The sequence below is a fragment of the Cyrtonyx montezumae genome, unplaced genomic scaffold (genome assembly GCF_038088225.1).
Source record: "Cyrtonyx montezumae isolate F1298 unplaced genomic scaffold, pur_monq_1.0 scaffold_10, whole genome shotgun sequence".
Lineage (NCBI taxonomy): Eukaryota > Metazoa > Chordata > Aves > Galliformes > Odontophoridae > Cyrtonyx > Cyrtonyx montezumae.
Window position 1 is genome coordinate 13,425,506 of NW_027071826.1, and position 18,439 is coordinate 13,443,944.

General features: G+C 40.3%; 1 protein-coding gene across 1 annotated transcript in view; it reads left to right on the top strand.

Annotated features, from left to right (window-relative positions):
• CLMN (calmin) overlaps window positions 1-1,964 on the top strand; it is a 68,143-nt gene extending 66,179 nt beyond the window's left edge. Inside the window, exon 13 of the mRNA XM_065750683.1 lies at window positions 1,213-1,964. Coding sequence (XP_065606755.1) covers window positions 1,213-1,366 — 154 coding nt within the window. The 3' untranslated portion in view covers window positions 1,367-1,964. The remainder of the gene's footprint in view (window positions 1-1,212) is intronic.
• Window positions 1,965-18,439: the final 16,475 nt, after the last annotated feature.

The window sequence follows — 18,439 nt, forward strand, 5'->3', positions numbered from 1 at the left end:
CTAAGCAAGACTGTGAACTTCCCCACATGGTGGATATTTCAGACCATGAAAAGAGTGGGAGTTCTTCCTATGTGAGGCCTTCTGGTACTGCTGGCTCTTTCCAAGTTTGGAAGCCTGTTAATACAGCATTTAGCACCGAGAAAGGCAACGCTTAACAGGGTAGGAGAAGTGCCTCTCCTAGAGCACCCATAAGTCGTTTGTTTAGTTGGGGCTTATGGTGCTGTGGTGGAACCTGAGCTACAAGTATTTGTCCCTTTAGAATGGGTTTCTACATGTCTATGTAAGAAATAAGCATTACTTTACATTTTCCCTCAGTTGGTACTGAATTAGTACCACCTTGAATTTCTAGTTAAAATAATAACAGGATCTCCTACCCTGGTCCCAGTTATGTTTCCCTTAAAAATATTTAAGAATAGCTGTCACAGCAGTCTATAAGCACTGCTTGCTTGCAGATTGCTGATGTCAAACATGTTTTGTATAATACTCATACATATATGTCTGGTACCTTATTTGAGGGAGCAGGATGCCTAAGCCAGAAAAAGAAAGACTCATTAAAACAGGCCAAAGAAAGTTGTATTCAAAAGTAGATTAAAAAGATGTGTATGAGAGCGAGATATGTATGGTGTTAGGAGTGTACCACCTTGTACCTTTTGAAGGAAGACCTTTTATTATTTACAGGAGTGCTCACTGATGATGGCAGTGTGTTGGACGTTGCCCTTAGGAGCTGGGGTTGGAATTCTGGAGGTGTCCTGCAAAAACCTCAGTTGTTAGTTTGTTTCCTGAAGTCTGGGGCTTCTTGTTTACCCTTCTGTGTGTCTGACTGAGAAACCCATGAGTAGCTGGTTTGGAGACAGTGTGTCAAGTCTGATACACGATATAAATAAAACGTGATACAATTGTCGCTCAAAGCTTGCTGCTCTGAGAGTTTAAGTGTCTTTGTGACCAATGAAAATCAGCTCTCGTCAAAATAACCGTTTCTGCATATATTTAAACTACCTGAGAAACTTGTCCGAAGCCTTCAGAGTATTAATTGCTGTTTTCAGAGTCCTTAGGAAACACCTGCTAGAGCTCATTATGCATCCTACAGCGTAGCTTGGGTTGCAACCAAGTAGATTAAAAGAGGTGATTAAGCTGCAGTTAAAAACTCTCTGATCTTTAAAGTAAATGTTAACAGGTTTTCCTGCCTCTTAACAAATTCTCTCTTATTTTTAGGATGAAAAAGGACACAGAAACAAATGAGACTGCATTGCCTCCTTGCCAGGCCCCAAGTGTTGAGCAGTCAGAGCAATTCTACTTCATCATTTTCCTCTGGGTGCTTGTCTACTGTCTTTTAGTCCTTCCACAGCTTTTTAGCTTCAAAGTGTGATCTCTGTGAGGTGTGGAAAAATAAAAGATGATGGCTTGATTGCTTTGTGTATCTACATATATGAGTATGTTATTTCAGGTGAAGCACAAGCAGAAATATAGGACCTGGTATCTGTATTTACTATCAGGTTCTCCTCAGTTTCTCTACTGTTGTGCTATGACAGTGTCTAAGCACATTTTATATTATGACAATTGTGTAAATATATATAAAAATGACCTGATTTAGTAGCTGCAATTTTGTACATTTGTGCCTTGCTTTATAAGATGCTAAATAAAAATGGATAATTATCAGTAGAACTATGAACAATTCAGAGCTCTAGTCTTCAAAAATTATTCCTCTGGCTTCATTTACCTGTGAAGGGTCCAACAGCAGTGGAAGACTTGTTGTTGGCTTGCCCCTGAATCTGGCCCTCCTTCAAGGGCAAGGCTTGAAATGCTCCTTTAACCGTGGCATTCTTTGGGAGAGATGGAGGTAGAGCAGAGTTGGAGTTGAAACGTTCTCGCTGCAGGAATTTGACTGTAATTCTAGTGGCAATCCAGTGAAGCAGCAAAGTCAGGTGGAGGGTTTATTTGTGGAGGGAAGTTTGATTTATTTATTTTTTATTATTCTGTAGGATATAAGTTCATTTTTTTCCCTGAGTATGTTAAGTTTAAATTGCAGGAACAAATTGGGTGTGCAGCAGGAGGGATCATGTGAAAAATCTTAATCCAGAAATTTCTGTAGCAAATACCTGAAAAAATATACTTTCTGTCTGTTACTGATGGTGGCCACCTTTGAAAAAGATCAGAATCAGATAGGTGGTGTTTGTTTTTAATACTGTACCTCACTGCTTGTGAGGCAGCATCTGATTCCTTTTTTCTGTTGCTTTTAATTACCAGATCATGTGAAGATTTCTCTGTTTTAAAGGTACAAAATATGGTGGGTAATCTAATTTCCTAAGGCTACTGTTGAAGCACAAGTGCATTGGTACGAAAGGGTTATAAATATCCTTTAAATGTATAAATCAGTGAGAAATGTAAAACTCAATACAGGTAAATGCTGACAGCCTTTGTTTACTCTCTAGTATAACTAGACAGACTTCTGTGCACAGACATTTTTAGCCACATCAGCAATCACTTTAGGGTATTTGTTTTAGGTTTTTTAGCCCGGAGGAAGAGTACCAGTGTACTATAGGGTGAAAGAAAACTCTTCAAATTCAATTCAGTTGCAGTAATTTCATAGTTGTCAACAGGGATTACCTGGAGTTCTATTACAGTCTTTTTGGAGAATGTTATCACTATTAAAGTTCAGTCAAGGTGAATCAGTTCCCTTTTTGTCTTCTATCTCCTAAGAAAATCAATTCAGTGAGATCTTTGGATGTCTCATCTAAACCACTGGCATCCATAAAGAATGGAAGAGTGGGCTAGCAATTTCATCACAAAATATTTGCTTCCAAGAAGGAGAAAACCCATGTTTGTTTTTTTCCCTTCCCTCGTGCTAATGATCAGTGGCTCAGGCAGTGAAAGGAGCAGTTTTAATCTCAGACAGCATACGGCAATTGTCTTGATCATTTCATCCAATCTTTAAGCTGATGTATACACTCCAGCTTGGCCTGTGAAAAGATGGAGATTGTTTCTTCCTTGTAATGCTGATGAAAATAATACCGAATTCCATGATACTTGGTATTTGGCTGCTGTCCATGTTTGGGTTTGCCTGCTTGTTTTTGCTATAAGAGAAGCAGTCTACTTTATTCAGCCATTTGTTGTGTAAGTGTCTGGAATAATATAGAGTTACAAATAATAGTGCAGTGGTCAGCTGACTATGGAAACAGGCTGAACTCTCAAAGAGTTCTGCCATTATCTAGAACTGCAAAGAAAAAAAAGCAGCAGCGACTCCCTACTTAAAATGACATGTAAGCTTGTGTCATTATTCCACAGTGCAAAATCCTATCCCTTACTGCAGGTGCCCTCCCTGTTCTGCAAACGTTGCTGCTGTTTGGACATGGTGTCCCATCCTTAGCTTACAGTCTAAAAGCCTGACTGTGAAGCATTATCTGTATCAAAGGATTTTCTGTGCTGGCTAGAAGATTGTCTTGAGGCATCTGAGATTTTAAAGGCGGGTGGGACATCTTTAATCTTGCCATCAGATCTGTGCATGATCTGAATAAGAAGGTTTTTCTGGGGAAAAAAAAAGGTGTGGGTTTTTGCAAAGTGCTTGAAGTGATCACGTTTGATGCTTTGATTTAGTAGCAGAATTCAGATATATATGGGCACTGATCTGTTAAGACCATTTATAATATCAGTTCTCGTTGAGCAAGTGTATGCACAGTAAGGTATTGTGAAGTGTAAGCGTTGGGAAGTGCTTGAAGAGTACTGGATAGAAGGGTGTTCGGTGCTCAGAGAGGCACCATTGCAGTTTGCAAAGCAGCTGTAACAGGATGCTTCAACGTTACTGCTGCTGTGTAACATAACTGCAGAGTGTTTCATTGCGATTTTATAGGAAGTGCAAGAAATGGTATAGTGTTAAAGACAAAATCCTGCTCAGCATTTATGGGCTAGATGTGTTCCAGCTGAAGAAATGAGTTAAACAGTTGAGTAATGTATGAATTGAAATGAATGCAGCCTTTGCCAGGGTGGAGGAAACAATGAGGGCAAGTACAGATGGCAGTAAAGAAAAAACCAAGACAATCACTTTACCAATGCCATGAATATTTTTGATGGATTGAGCTCTAAAGTATATTTTAATTGAGTTTCTAGATTGTAATGAATGTGTCTACAGAATTTTATGCAAAGCTTCAGAGTTGAGCTGTTTTGAACAGATTTTTTTTATATAGCGGTGATTATTTTATCTATATATTTAATAGAACTGTAAAACCATTTGAAGAATACCTGTAAAGCTGTGTGTATGTGATACGATTATTTATTAATGATGACTCACAAGAATGAACACTGAGCTATGCATCAGTTGGATCAGCCATTCAACAAATGGAAACTGCAAACAGAGGAAGAGCTCTTTCTGAACAGTGGACTTGAAAAACGTGGGAAATGATTGGAATACAACTGTGTGATTCGTAAAGCTGCGTAGCTGTATATCATTTTGTGATGTTAACTTTCAGCTAAAGTTGCAAATTATACCGAGTGATTAAGCTACTTTCTTCCATTAAAACTTCGTGAGGCTGAAATTTCAACTTGTTAATATTTGGTGTTTAACTCGCTTCTTTCCTTTACATCTTCTGATGATGGTCTTTACCAAAGTAGTGAGCCACTGCATTTCCTGGGGTCCAGGGTTTTTTATTTTTTTATTTTTTTCGGAGTGCTCAGTACCAATCCTCACATAATCAGAGCTTTTAGAAGAGGAATTTGGCCAGTGTATGTACTCTCACATTCAACCATCTAAAAAGAGAATTAGTGCATTATCACTTAGGTAGCTTTAAGTACTTGGGGGAGTCCCTTCTTACCGAGCACAAACATGGATGCATCCAGTGATGTGTTCAGTTCTCGACTTCTGTGAAAGTCACTGTGACACATCTGTGTGCCAAGCACACGCTACGGGATCTGGCCCTGACGGGGCTTAACTTCCATCACATAGGCCAGAGGCAGCCAAAGCCTAAACATTGCCTTAGGGCTAGAACCCCTCAAATCTAAGGTACACAAACAATGCCACAGACTTCAGTTAACCCCTCTTATATGCATTACATTTGTTGGGTAAATTATGCAGGACCAATCCCCTGTTCTTTCTAGGAAGTTACCATCTGCAACCAGTTTTGATGAAGAGGACAGCAGCAGGGAACAAGTGGCTGGAACGCAGATTAGAATGACCCTGTGAAAGTTCCCAAACCTCCACAGCCAACATCTCTGACAAAAGGTCTTCCCCTGATTTCCACTGGGCTATTAGATGGTGAACCTGAAAGAAGGAAAAAAATCCCTAAGTGGTTATATTTCTATGTCGTGCAGTTTTTGTCAAGTAAATAATGTTGAATTCTTCCCCTGTGCAGTACCACTGATGGTGCTAATTTACAGATGCTTGACCGATGAGTGTTGGTATTCCAGTTTTGTACATAAATGGGGAATCCACAGTGCAAGTTGCCACCCCACACCCTACCACAGTGGAGCTATTCATGCTAGAGGATGGGATTTATATGCACATTTAAAGGATGTTGGAAAAGACGTATTCAGAATGGGAAAGCTTGCTTACTCTGTCAGTCTCTTAACACGCTACTCTATAACTGACAATGGCAAAAAAATTAACCTTTTATTCTCAAGTGCCATGTCTATTTCAGGGTTATCTTAAATGAAATTGTGGAATATCAAAACATTTCTTTCTTCCTCTGTATATGAGACATAGAAAGCTCACTTCCACCTCAGTGGCGCTTTTGATGACTCCTTTTCAGACAGCTGCTACTGCTGATAATGGAAAATGAGAACTGTGTTATTTTCTCACCACGAGGGGAATGTCTAAGTTTATGTCTCTGGAACATAAAATCGGCCCCTGGGTGATTAATACGATTCTTTCCTCATGAAAAGGTTAGAAGGGGCAATAAAAATAATTAATTTGACCTCAGTGAGAAATAGTAAAAAGAATAACATTCCAAGAAAGGCAGTGTTCAAGTCAGGTAATATTTTACTGCCAAAGTAGTTTCATGGCTTTCATTGGGCCTTCCTGGAATCTCTTTGATTCATGGAATATATTTGCTCTGTGCCCAAGGAACCGCTCACACAGTGCAGCTCTGATCCACAGCTGTCACCAGACTGTAACAGTGTTTTCTTAGAAATGACTGATCTAATTTAAATCCATGAACTTTCAAATTATGTGCTTTCCATTTTCTGGAGAAGCAACATTTTCTTTTTTCTTTTTTTAATGCTGATTTACTTACACATCAAACACATCTTTTTGTTATAATCAGAAGAATTCAACCTCTGCTTCTGTACTGAATGAAACGTTTTATTTTGCCATATCACTTTATGCTTTTTTATTTTGTGTGAAAAGCTGAAAAAAACCTCTTTTACCCTGATTGATTTGACTGCTCTTATTGAAGTACTCTAGTTTAAAATAATCTATGAAATTCTAGTTTGGTAAGGAGTTAACTAGAGACATTTGTAAGTAAGAGATGTCGCATTTAAAAGAAAACACGTTACCATTGGGCAAGTGATAAGGAATGAAGGTCATTTAAATGAGAACAAATGCTATGAGGAATTGATTGGTATCCAAAGGCATGCTGAAGGAGATGTGTCTTTGTGTACTTTAAAATATATTCCTATGAGATGCTTTCTATCAGTGGTACGTATTGAACATTGGCACTTGTTGCTCAAAGCTAATTTTTGTGAGAAAGAAATGTATTCTTGTGTATAGTTGGTACAACAGCAAAATGTTTTTAGAACCTGTTGCTCTGTAATAAGATTAGCATTTACTAGCAAATAGTTCCACTTTATTTTATAAAACCTTCAGTTTTGAAATAAATGGACAGGCTTCCTGTACATAAACTGTTACTGTGAGTTTGTCCTTTTCCTCTCTGCATATTGTCAAGCTCCTGATGTCAGGAGAGATTACCATTTTGTTCTCATTTTGCATTTTAGTGCCCAGAAGCTGTACTCACTTTTCAGTAGAGAAGATCTGAGCAAACAGAGCACATTCATAGAGAACTGTTTTCCCACCTACCTAAAAAGTGACTTCATTTTGGAGGAGGAAGCTGAAGTTGTATTCCAGTAATGAACAAGAATGAACTTCAAAATTTCACAATTATTTATTACTTAATTTCTTAATGTATGGAAATTGGTATTATAAAGGTAAGCTTTCAAAACCAGGTGTGCTGAGTTATGTATCATTCTTAATATTCAGTTTATCTGGGCTATTTCTATATAAGAAGCTAAGTGTTAGATCAGTGGATTGGTAACTTACTAGGTGCAGTTCTGATTCATATTTACTATGCTCCTCCCCCTACACCATAATTCCCTTTGCTGTGTCTGAGCAAAGGAGAATAATCAAAGTACAACAGAGATGCAGTATAGCTGAGAATCAGGCCTGTGATCTGCCTCCAGAAAGATACCACTAAACATGAAACTATGGGGGGAATGGAGTAGAAGTGCTTATTTTCTAACTAAACTTAAAGGCTAATGCCTATCGTGCTTTAGGAATGGTCAGTGTTCTCCATTCCTTGCTACAAAATCAAATCACCTCACACACTTCCAATGTGTTTTGCCCAACACTTGTTGTTCCTGGTACTTCTTTATTGAGCCCTTCTCCCCCACGCCTAGTGTTTGTAGCCAGTTAAGAGAACATTCATCAGGCTATTGAGAATTTGGGAGGAGCATACATTTTTATGAGAGTACGGGTTCTGAAATTTAGCTCAGTTTTGTAGATCAAACAAGGTGCAAATGATGCAGGATAGGAAAGTTTCCCATCTGGATTACGACAGCAATACAGACAAGCACGGGTGTCATTTCAGGTACGGGACCAGTCTGCATGTTGTGGTTTTGTAGCAACCCAAACCTGCCAAGGGCAGCCTGTGGACATAAGGCATATATGCTGGTTGCTCTCTGCAGTGCTTATTTATCTGACTGGTAGATAAAAGCTAGCAGAGGCATGAGTACCTTCAAACTGCTGGGTAGATATAATGGAATCGTAGACTTGAGCTGTGACTTCTCTTACAACAACAGTAACATGTAGCGAGGTAATAAATGACAATAATCTTTTACTGAATTGCTCTTTGTATTGCTATTACAAGGATCATTTCCACAAGAGTTAATTACAATATTTTATGAAATGATTTATGCTGAATAAGTCTGTTCCGTGGTAAGACAGTACCATCGGCAGTTCCCCGTGCCCTCCAAACATACACTTTACCTTGGAACGTGATGTAACGTCTGATCAAAGCAAAATGCATAGCTCCCTCTGCTGGAAATACTTCGAACTGATCATTTTTTGGCATTACTTCTATGCCTGGGGAGCTGATTTATTGTTCTGGTGATATGTATTTTCTGCATGTTATTCAGCATCGTCATAAGTGTAGTAGCTATTGAAAAGTATTATTTCTTGTTTCCCAGGGCATAAAAAGGTATATTTCAAGGATATTAAGGACCTTTGTTAATTATGGTATGATAGATCTTTTGTATAGCAACTGCTTGTGAAATGCAGAAATTACGTCTTGTTAAATTACTTCAAGTCAGTGATAAACGGGAGGAGAAAAGACACTAGAACAGTTAAAAATGTTTAAATTCCACTTGCCCTAGGGGAAACACACTTATTTAGAGTTATGACATCTGAAAACGTTGTGAGATTTCTTTTTTAACCTGTATCCTAGGAGGGAAACCAAATGTCTGTGCAACCTGACACCTTAAAATGTCAGCTCCTGTTTTAAGAATGGACTCTGCTCAAATAGAGGTCCTTTCTTTCCTCCGGCTTCCTCCTTCATGCTCATACCTGCAGCTTTTTTCTCCTAATATGTTACAGATGCTCTTATTAGCACCGTGGCTTCAAGTGTTTGTAACTGCCTTTTTGAGCAGCAATTCACAACTATGGACGTTGAAAACTGGTAGCCAGACTGGGAGCTGTTTGAGAAGAAGGTCTCTATTTGAATTCTCTCAAGTGAGGTGAAGAATAGACACATCCTTTCCAGAAACTTGCTTACAACACGGTGGCCCATATTTCCTCAGCACCTGCCAGCTTGTTCCCAAGTGCATTGTTGAAATAGTGTGATGCAAAGACAAAACAGCATCATGGCTGGTATCAGCAGCAGGGAACAACAGAGGTCACCATTGACTCACAGGAAGGAACCTCTTCAGAATCCATTTTGGAACCCGATCTGATATGTAGAGCCAAAAGCAAAGGCCGGTTTCTGCTGGATTAATTTCTAAGTTCTGTAGCATGAACAAAGACAATCACTTGGCTCTGACTTCTTTAAAATTGTATTTTCCCTGCATTCTATCCCAAAGACATTTTCTCTCCACCACCCAGCAGGAATAAGTAGGATCAAAATCCAGTACCATTTACTGATATGATGTTTTTTTTTAAAAGGGGAGATAAGTATCTCTGTTGTTGTTGTGGTTGCTGCAGTCTTACTGCAATTATTGCAAAAGGTGTAATCATCAGTATTTCTGGCATGAAAGATATTGTGAAAGCTATGATTTGGTGCGTAATCATTTTTTTCTGCCCTGGATTTTAATCATTTGGGTTATTCCTTTCATCCAATGTCCTGTTTGCATTGTTTCTTACAGTTGTGCGCTGTTCATTTTTTCTTACCAAACCCTGAATGCCAAGCTCTTTGAAATACATGGAGTTTTTTAGAGCTTTATAACACATGGCTGATCTCCTTTTACTTGAAAAAAAAAAAAAGTAAGAAATTTATGAAATTAACAGAGTTTTTTTTCTTTTGGGCTTAAAAATCTGACGATCAGCTGTTATAGTGCAAGCAGATGACAAAAAAATACCCAGAGCTTACAAAGGAGTGGGTAGAGGTGATGGAACAATACAGTACAGTACAAGTTTTATCCCAACTGTGCTTTCAAATTAAAAGCTCCTGTCAGCTACCAGGCTCAAGGAGGAAGTAGCTGTGGAGAGAGACACACTTTTCTTTATATGAAAATAACTTCCAGAATTCTCCTGGCATTAGTGTGTTTTGTTTTGTTTTATGTTTTAAGTATTCTGCTTGCCTTCTCTTTGAACCTACTTGAATTGGATAAAATTCATTATTTAATCCTGGCCTGCAGATGATTAAGGAGGGTTTCTTTCTGCTTTATTTTATGTTAGAAATAATCAAGAATGCCAGTTTCCTTCAGTACTTGAGTTAAACTGGAAAAATAGACCCATATGTTCTGACAGCTCCCACTGGATAAGACTGAACAGCTGCTCCTCTTCCTAAGGTTTTGTCATGGGATAGAATATTCTTCCAACCATAAAAAAACAGAAGGGTGTCCCTTCAATGCTATAAAATACCTAATATTATAATATTTAATAACATGGGCATTATAAAAGCAATGTACTTTAAATAGCAACTGAAGTTTGAGCTAACTAAATAAAAAACTTGATTTTATAATATCCTAGATCTCTGCCTCACTTTTAACCTGAAATCATTTTACTCCAATTTAAATGAACCTTAGGGTACTCTGGTTACCCTAATTTCTTCATACAGATCTTGTAGGCAGAAACCGTGGTAGTAAGGAAGGCAGAGTGCAGATGGAATGAAGAAAGCTGGATCTCCAGTGACAAATCTGCAGCTGCATATGCATCACATTCAGCACAACTTTAAAGGCCGGCAGCTGGCAAGAAGTGGCTTATATTACATTTACAACTGTCTTCTTTATTAGGCAACAAGGATGATCTCCAGTCCCTTTTTAAGTAACTGTGATCTTAGGATGGTCATAACTTGCCTACCCCGGCTACCAAAAGTGTGACCAGTCCCAAACCTTCATGCCTGAAATATCTTGCAGCGTTTTGCAGCAGGACAACACAGCATGCAACTAAATTCATCCATCCACGATGAAAAGGAGAAGCCAGGAGAAGACAAAACAGAGCCAGGTGCATATATTTACATTTTTTTTAAGATTTTTTTTCATAAGAATGACCACATGGCCCATGTGGTTAGGTATTTACCGTATCGTTACAATGATTTGTATCGGCAGTACCCACATCTGACCACTCACTATCGTCATAGATTAAGCCTGTTCAGAACCTTAAGTGTGCATATCCCACCACTGTTGTAAAGTACAATAAGATATTATTCTTGTTCTTGCATATCTGGAGATTTGATTATCACCTTTGTCTTGTCTCTGTGAGGAGGGTGCAGTCTCATATCAGAGACAGATCAGAATACATATCAGATCGGGTTCCAAAATGGATTCTGAAGAGGTTCCTTCCTGTGAGTCAATGGTGACCTCTGTTGTTCCCTGCTGCTGATACCAGCCATGATGCTGTTTTGTCTTTGCCAGTCACAAAGACAATGGTGTTGGCAGATGATGCCATGGAAGGTGGGAACCAGGGGCTTTAAACCACCTGGATTTAAAATTAAAATAAACTGTGAGGAAGCTCCTAATGCGCTCATTCTGCTTTACAGATTTGCTTCAATCCTATGCCCTACCTTGGTGACCAGTTCCTTGTGCTTACAATTGCACATTATCCTACATGCTATTCAGCAGCTGTGTGGCACTGCTTAGGTAAACTCAAGGCCACTCAGTTTTTTCCAAGGAATTTTAGATATTAATGTCAATTGTGTCTCATAAATAAAAGACGGAAAACAATAGTATGTGACATACAAGAGAAACCGTGATCCTGTGTTTATGTGCAACCCATTTGCCACTCTAAGAAGCTTCACCTGAAGAGTTTAGAGGGTGGAAAAGTCACAGCAGCTGAAAAGTTGTGTCCATGACATTTCTGGGCACTTTTTTTAATTTAGTCATAGCTAGTAATGTTATTGAAGTGAGGGCAAGAAACTCAGTGAGACCAATGACCCAGCTGGTCCATGCTGCCTCAAGCAACAGCAAAAGGATGCTCATGGGGTGCACAACCACATCTGGCAGTCCTTCTGTATTCCCTGTTCTGGCCCAACACCACTTTTGGGCTGTGAGTGCCACCAGCTCCTTGGCAGAAATCACAGTATAACCATCCCTTTATGGGCAAGAGGAATTTCCCTACACAGAAGATCACTGTCACACTTTGACTCTGAAACCAGAGTCAACAAACGCTCCTTTGCCTCCAAACAGATCCTCTGTCTGCCTGGATACTACTGTCGCCCCAGGGCCACTTCTGACTCAGCGGGAAACCCAGAGCTCCGCAGGCAGCCTCGCCACCTCCGTCAAAATGGCGGCCGCCGCCATAGCCTCACCGCTACCGCCCGAGCGCGTGCGCGAGGAGGGAACGGAGGAGCACTGGAGGCCGCGAGCCTCGCCATGCTTTGGAGGGGGAGGCGCATGCACGTGAGCTCCTGGACCACCCGGCAGCTTCCCAGCAGCTCCTGTGTCGCCTTGTTGCATTGGCTGATTGGTGAACCTTTCACCTTTTATCTAGGTCTCGCCGCCAATCGCTTGACTCCTTTCATGTCACGGGGACGCGGAGCGTGAGCTGCGCAGGGTGGAATTCTCGGAGCGGGTTTGCGTTGCAGGCGCTGGGCGGCCTCCGTTGGTACGGGTGGGAGGCGCTCTGTTTGCGTAGGGCCGGCAGCGCAGGGGGAAAAGGGGGGGGTGGGGGGGGAGGAGAAGGAGGAGGAGGAGAAGGCGGCAGTCACGGGCCCAGGTGAATGGAGGAACCTGACAGTTGGGGGGAGCGAGGCGGCGGCGGCAGCGGGGAAATGGCGGTGGTGGCGGCAGCAGCACAATGAGACGTGGCCTGTAGTGGGGTGCAGCGCCGGGCCAGGTCCGTTCGAGCAGGTAGGAGATGGCGGCCGCTCGCCCCGGGAGCTGCGTGGCGGAGCCCGCTCCCCGCGCCGCCGCAGTGGGTGGGATGGCGGCGGCCGCTCCCTCCCCGCCTCTCGCCGCCGGGTCCCGGTGAGCTGTGCCCCGCCTCTGTCCCCGCGGCCGTCTCCGTCCGTACGGAGCCTCGCCCGGCTCGGGGCCGCGCTCTGGCTCCGCTCGGCTTTGTCTGCTCGGGGCCCGTGGGGAAGGCCCGGTGCGAGGCCGCGGGGCTCGCAGCCCCCGTGCCCGTGGGCTCAGGACGAGGAGCGGAGCGCCTCCATCTCTAAAGGAGGCGTTGGAAACTATCAGCTCTTCGCTGTGCTTCCTCTCCGTCGCCTTCAGTTTAAACGAGTGAAGAAAGCGCAGTAGCGGAGTGACCGAGGCACGCGTGGTGCTGTGGGAAGGAACAAAAGGTTAAAAGGCACGGTAGTACGCTGAGGTATTAGGGGAAATAGTAATAAAAGCATGGGCTGTGGTATTGACATCTAGGAGAAAAAAAAAAACAACAAAAAACCCCACCTTGTTTTGTTTTTACTTATGGTCGCTCACCGGAAATGATTATTCCCAAAAATAGTTTCTTCCTGGCTTCAAATAGGGGGGTTTGGCACATCAGATAGTATGAGTATTCCTAATGCTGAGATGTTGAACCCCGAGTTATGCAGTCGGCTACAGTGGTGGAAGCTGTGGTTTTGGAGGCGATAACTGTATTTAAAGGACCGAGACCACACTGCAGAGTTAAAAGAATGAGCTGCAGGCACACTGTTTACATTATGGTATATTGTGCTTTATACTGTTTTTAATGTTTTTTAATAAACTGCTTTTGATGTTGAAGGGCATATTGCATGTAAAGGTTTGGTAAGTTATGCTTTATTTTTTTTTAATTTTTTATTTACAATTTGATATAGAGACAAACTGGAATTTTCTCCCTATGTGCCATAACAGTGCTCCCAAATCTTTTTCTGAAGAGGGACTTGCCCATTGTCTCTGTCTACAAGATTTGTAGTTATGAAGATTACAGTCTGAGGTTTGGAGATATTGTTAGAAGCTTTTAGTTGGGAGGTGCTAGTAGGTGTATAATCAGGAGATTGTTACTTTTTAAATCTTACAGATGAATAAATAAAATAAACGTGCTCATTCAGAAGTACTGAACTCTAAATTAAATATGAAAGCAACTTAGTGATATGGTTCTGTGAAAGTGGCAGCTCAGTACTCAGCAGTCAGAAAGTAAAGAAACATTAGGTCTCACAAATAAGTGGAAATAAAATGGCATCAGTATGCCAGTGTATAGATCCTTACTGGGCCAATGTATGTAATACTAAATGCAGTTTGGATATTTATGCTGTTTTTCTCTTCTATCTCAAAAAGATGATATTAAACTAGGAAGTTGATTAGGACTTCTTACGTGGGAAGAGTTGCAAGAGGAAGGATAAGAGACAGAAGTCTTGAGTAAAGTAGATGGGAAGCTGTAGCTTTTTTCACCTGTTCATGAAAGGCTCCTGTGGTTTAGAAATGGAAAAAAAAGGGGCAGGACAACTGTATATCACATGTAACTTACAATTCCTGGTGCAGCAGGAATTGTGATTTCTTAGGAATGCTGAAGTATCCTAGGCTCAGTAAATATCAAGATGATTTGGTCACTGGGAGGAGGTATTGCTGTCTGCCTTGCTGTTACACTCCTTCATACTTGACCTCCATTGATTACTGGTAGAGGGAAGGCAACAAGCTGGGAAGGAGAGAGTTTGTCTGACATAACATTATCCAAACATTTTATATAAAGTTGCAGTGTTTGTGCAGTGTTTTACTTTCATGATATGTAGATTTGGGGAGAAAAATAAGCAGAACAATAGTTAAGGAAAAACCTACTGTATGGTGTATGCAAAAGATATGATGTGTCCCATTTCAAAAGTCTTTGAGATTCCTTTTCCTTGACACAGGGATGGTTCAGCACACCTTTTTATAGAGTTTGAGCATTACTGCTTAATCTGTGTTCTCTTTAACTGTATATGGACCAAATGTGCATTGGTCTGTAACTGAATGCAAACTGCTGGCAAAAAAAAATGTGCAAAAGTCAATCCTTTTTAGAAGAGCAAGGAGATATTTAGTGGATGTAAGCTTGGAGTTGACATACTCTTTGTATAAGCTTGAACTCTCATTTACAGTCTACAGAAGATTTTGGAAAGGATTAGAGATGCTTTAGGAATAGTGAGCATTATAGCTAGGACTATAGACAAGTTTTAGTTTGGGGCATGATCTAGTCACATTAAAACGTTCTTCAGTTATGATGAGTTATGCATTGATTCCCTAATTCTCAGTGAGAAAATTCTTTTTTTTTCTTTCATATAGTTGGTACAGACTGGGTACTGAGCTTGATAGATAAAAGTTGGCAGAACAGAGAGGTGGTTACAGTGTTCCCTTTCCTCCTATTGTAATGGCTTGCAGGTTAAGTGCTGACCAGCTGTGTCCTATCACCTTCATGTAGTCACCAATCATTTCTTTATATTGACAGCACAGAAACTTGGTCTATTTTTTCCCCAGGAAGTGGTTTTATTTAAAAAGAAAGTATAATTTTAGTACTGTATAGAACAGTAACCTCTGCATAATTATATGAAATGTACTTTTTGTGCATTCTACCCTGAAGTCTAAGAATGTTTGAAGACAAAATTGTGCTTTCTTCACACCATCAAGATTATTCAGCCTTTAGCCTTTCCTGAGTTCTGTACAGGTGGTGATAAGTCAGAAGAGACCTGATGTATGGTAATAACTAAAGGTTCACTTTTCAACTGGAGTTACTGCAATCTGTGGTTGGGTTTTGAAGGAGTGTCTGCTATATTAAAGTACACTTTGATATTCTCTGAATGCTTGGTCTTGGTAGTTCTTACTTGCTTTACCTATTGATGTGAAGTATTTGAATGTCAAGCAGCTGATTTAAAACTCCATTATTTATCCTTCTAATTGGTTAAGGAAAGTTTTCCTGATATGTTTTTACTTTCAAATTGCTGCAACTTCTAGACTTGAGAAACAGAGAACTAAAACTGGTGTCAAGGAATTTACTTGCAAGGTTGCAAGTTGGGAACCTGGTGTGAAAAGAAAGAAGAGCAATGATCCAGTTTCTTGCATCTTATCTCCAGGGACTTTTTATTTATTTATTTTTTTATTTTACCACTTTGCATGGCTTTTGTGTGTGTACACACTTGTGAACCTGCCAGGTTGCTGTTTTAGTGTTGCTCTGTGTGTGTTTCACTGTGGTGTGGGATGGCTGTTGTGATCAGGGCAGTAGGTGGAGGCTGTTTGAGCTCACACTGTTGTGTTTTGTTTTTAACTCTTGCATTTGTATGCAAAAAAAAAAAAAAACCACAAAAAAAAAATACAGCAAAAACATATGAAATTCCCAAGCCCTGCAGTCCTTACTGTTAATAGTTTAAATCTGGTTCGCAGGGCCTGGCTCTTCTTGTGGAATCTGATTCGGGATAGAATGGCAGCCCACGTCTGTGATTTTAGATCAACGTTCTTGCAGCTTTCTTGCAACTGTTGCTGTCTCTTTGACTATATGTTTTCTTGCTCCAGAGGGAATGAACGAAGTTACTTTGTAGTTGATGTTTAAAAACATGTAGAGTTGGTCTCTGGCGACTGAAGTTCACGAAGCACTTCTCTAAGTTCCCGCAAATTCATTTAAGTATGTTTTCACCCCCTACTTTCTACTGCTGAAATCAGTGACAGTTAGAAGGTGTTTGTATAATTAGATGCCTCTAAGCTGACTTACTAATCGTGGCTTTATGGATTGTTCATTCATCCCTGACGCTAATATTATTATCTTTAAAGATGATCAAGTGTAGTCAATCTCAAGTGAGACTTTTTCCTCACTAAGTTTTGTATTTTCAAGTAGGCAGATCTGTCTGCTGTGCTAACTTCATGCTCAGTGCCTAGTAGGTTTTCCTTTTTGGAAAATAACATAAAGTAAAGGGAGATGTTTACAATATAACAGAGTTTTGACTGCGCTCGCTCTCTCTCTCTCTCTCTCTTTTCCATCCATGACCTTTTAATGTCTTTCTGCTGAAGTTAAATGCCTGTGTTGCCAATATATGTGAAGTTATTAATCAAAAGTGATATGATCTCTGTGAAAGATGTGGGGTAGGGAAAGGCATGCTCCTCCCCTCCCCCCCACCACTGAAGGTCACTTTTACTTACTGTCCGGCGTGGTACTGCCAAATTTATCTCTGAGTCTTCAAAAACTGAATTACTACTGAAGGTGGACAGTGGGCGTGGAAAGGTACGCTGCTTTGAAAACAAAGCTTGATTTGAAGCCCTATTTCTGGCACATGTTCCACAAGTCTGTGGAAGATGTGTGTATTTATTTAACTTAGTACATCATACTAAGATGAATTAATAATGCTTTCCTGTTTCTGGGAGGCTAAACAAGGAGAATGTTGTCCCAAGGAAATTAATGGCTTCTAGCAGTTTAGTGTCCAGTGTCAGCCTGGAATGGTAGAGACTGCAAGAGGGAAGTGACACAATTGTGTTGCTGAGCCTAGGGATTCTTCTTTTTTTTTTTTTTTTTTTCCCCCTCATGATTTCAACAGTTATTCTAAACAAGGCCTGCATTTCCTCGTAGCTTAAAAAAAATAAAAATGGGTCCGGCAGACCTCATTTTAATGTCATTGTGAAGAAAAGTTTTTCTTTTCTTAGTTGGTCTAGAGAATATTGAGCTCAGTCAAATCAGCCTCATAAATTGACTTACACCAACACAGAAGAATCACAGCAATCTGTAACTTCAAAATCAAGTTCATTACTTGTGTACTTTCAAGGTTTATGTGTAATTAAGATATGTATACCTAGGTATTCAAGTTGAACTTTTAAAATCAACATGTATTCAGCATGTACTGCAGTCCTGTAATCAGGCTACAATTTAGTGGTATCTTCCTCTAAAGAAGTGTGACTAGAATCTATGGTAAAGAATATCTGTCCTGGGATTTGAGAGGAAAGAGCTTGAGCTATGACACATGACACAACTCTGGAGGAGGTGTAGGTTTTATGAAGGTAATGCACAACATAGGTCTGCATTTTTACCTTGAAGTGCTTCAATGCAAAAGGACTGGGAGAGTGCCAGAAACATTTATGAGCTCCCTGGGTCTTTCAAAGACATACAATCAACCTACAGGAGATGAGTAATTTTCCCTGTGGTAATCTTTGCATAGTTAATGTTCTGCTGTGTAGAAGTTGAGACATAAAACCTGCCTTGATTAATACTGAACTTTCTGGAAAATGGTCGTCTTAAGTCTGTGTGTTACTTAAATTGAAGATGAATTTTTCAATAAAACAATCCATGATTTGTTAAAGCTACCCACTGGCTGGTACTTACCTCAGTGAATAAGGTTCTGCAAGGAGCTGCTGGATTGTTTAGAGCAAGTAGTGACTTGCAAAATGATGAAGCAGGTGCTGATTTCTGGCAGCACTTTGAGTAACATTCCAATAATGCTATTAATATATACATTGACTGCCAACTATTAACTTTTTTTAAAGCTGTTTCTAGTTCATTCTCTTGATTTTGCTACGAAGTATTTTATTTTGTTGCTTTCAATTCATTTTGTACTAAGTGTCAAGAAGTTTTATTTCTGGAACTTGAAGGTTTTTGTCACAGTGTAGCACCGATCAGCAATAGCTGGCAACAGGGAAGTTGCTGTCAGATTTTGAGTGACAATCAGTAGCCTCTTGAACCCAA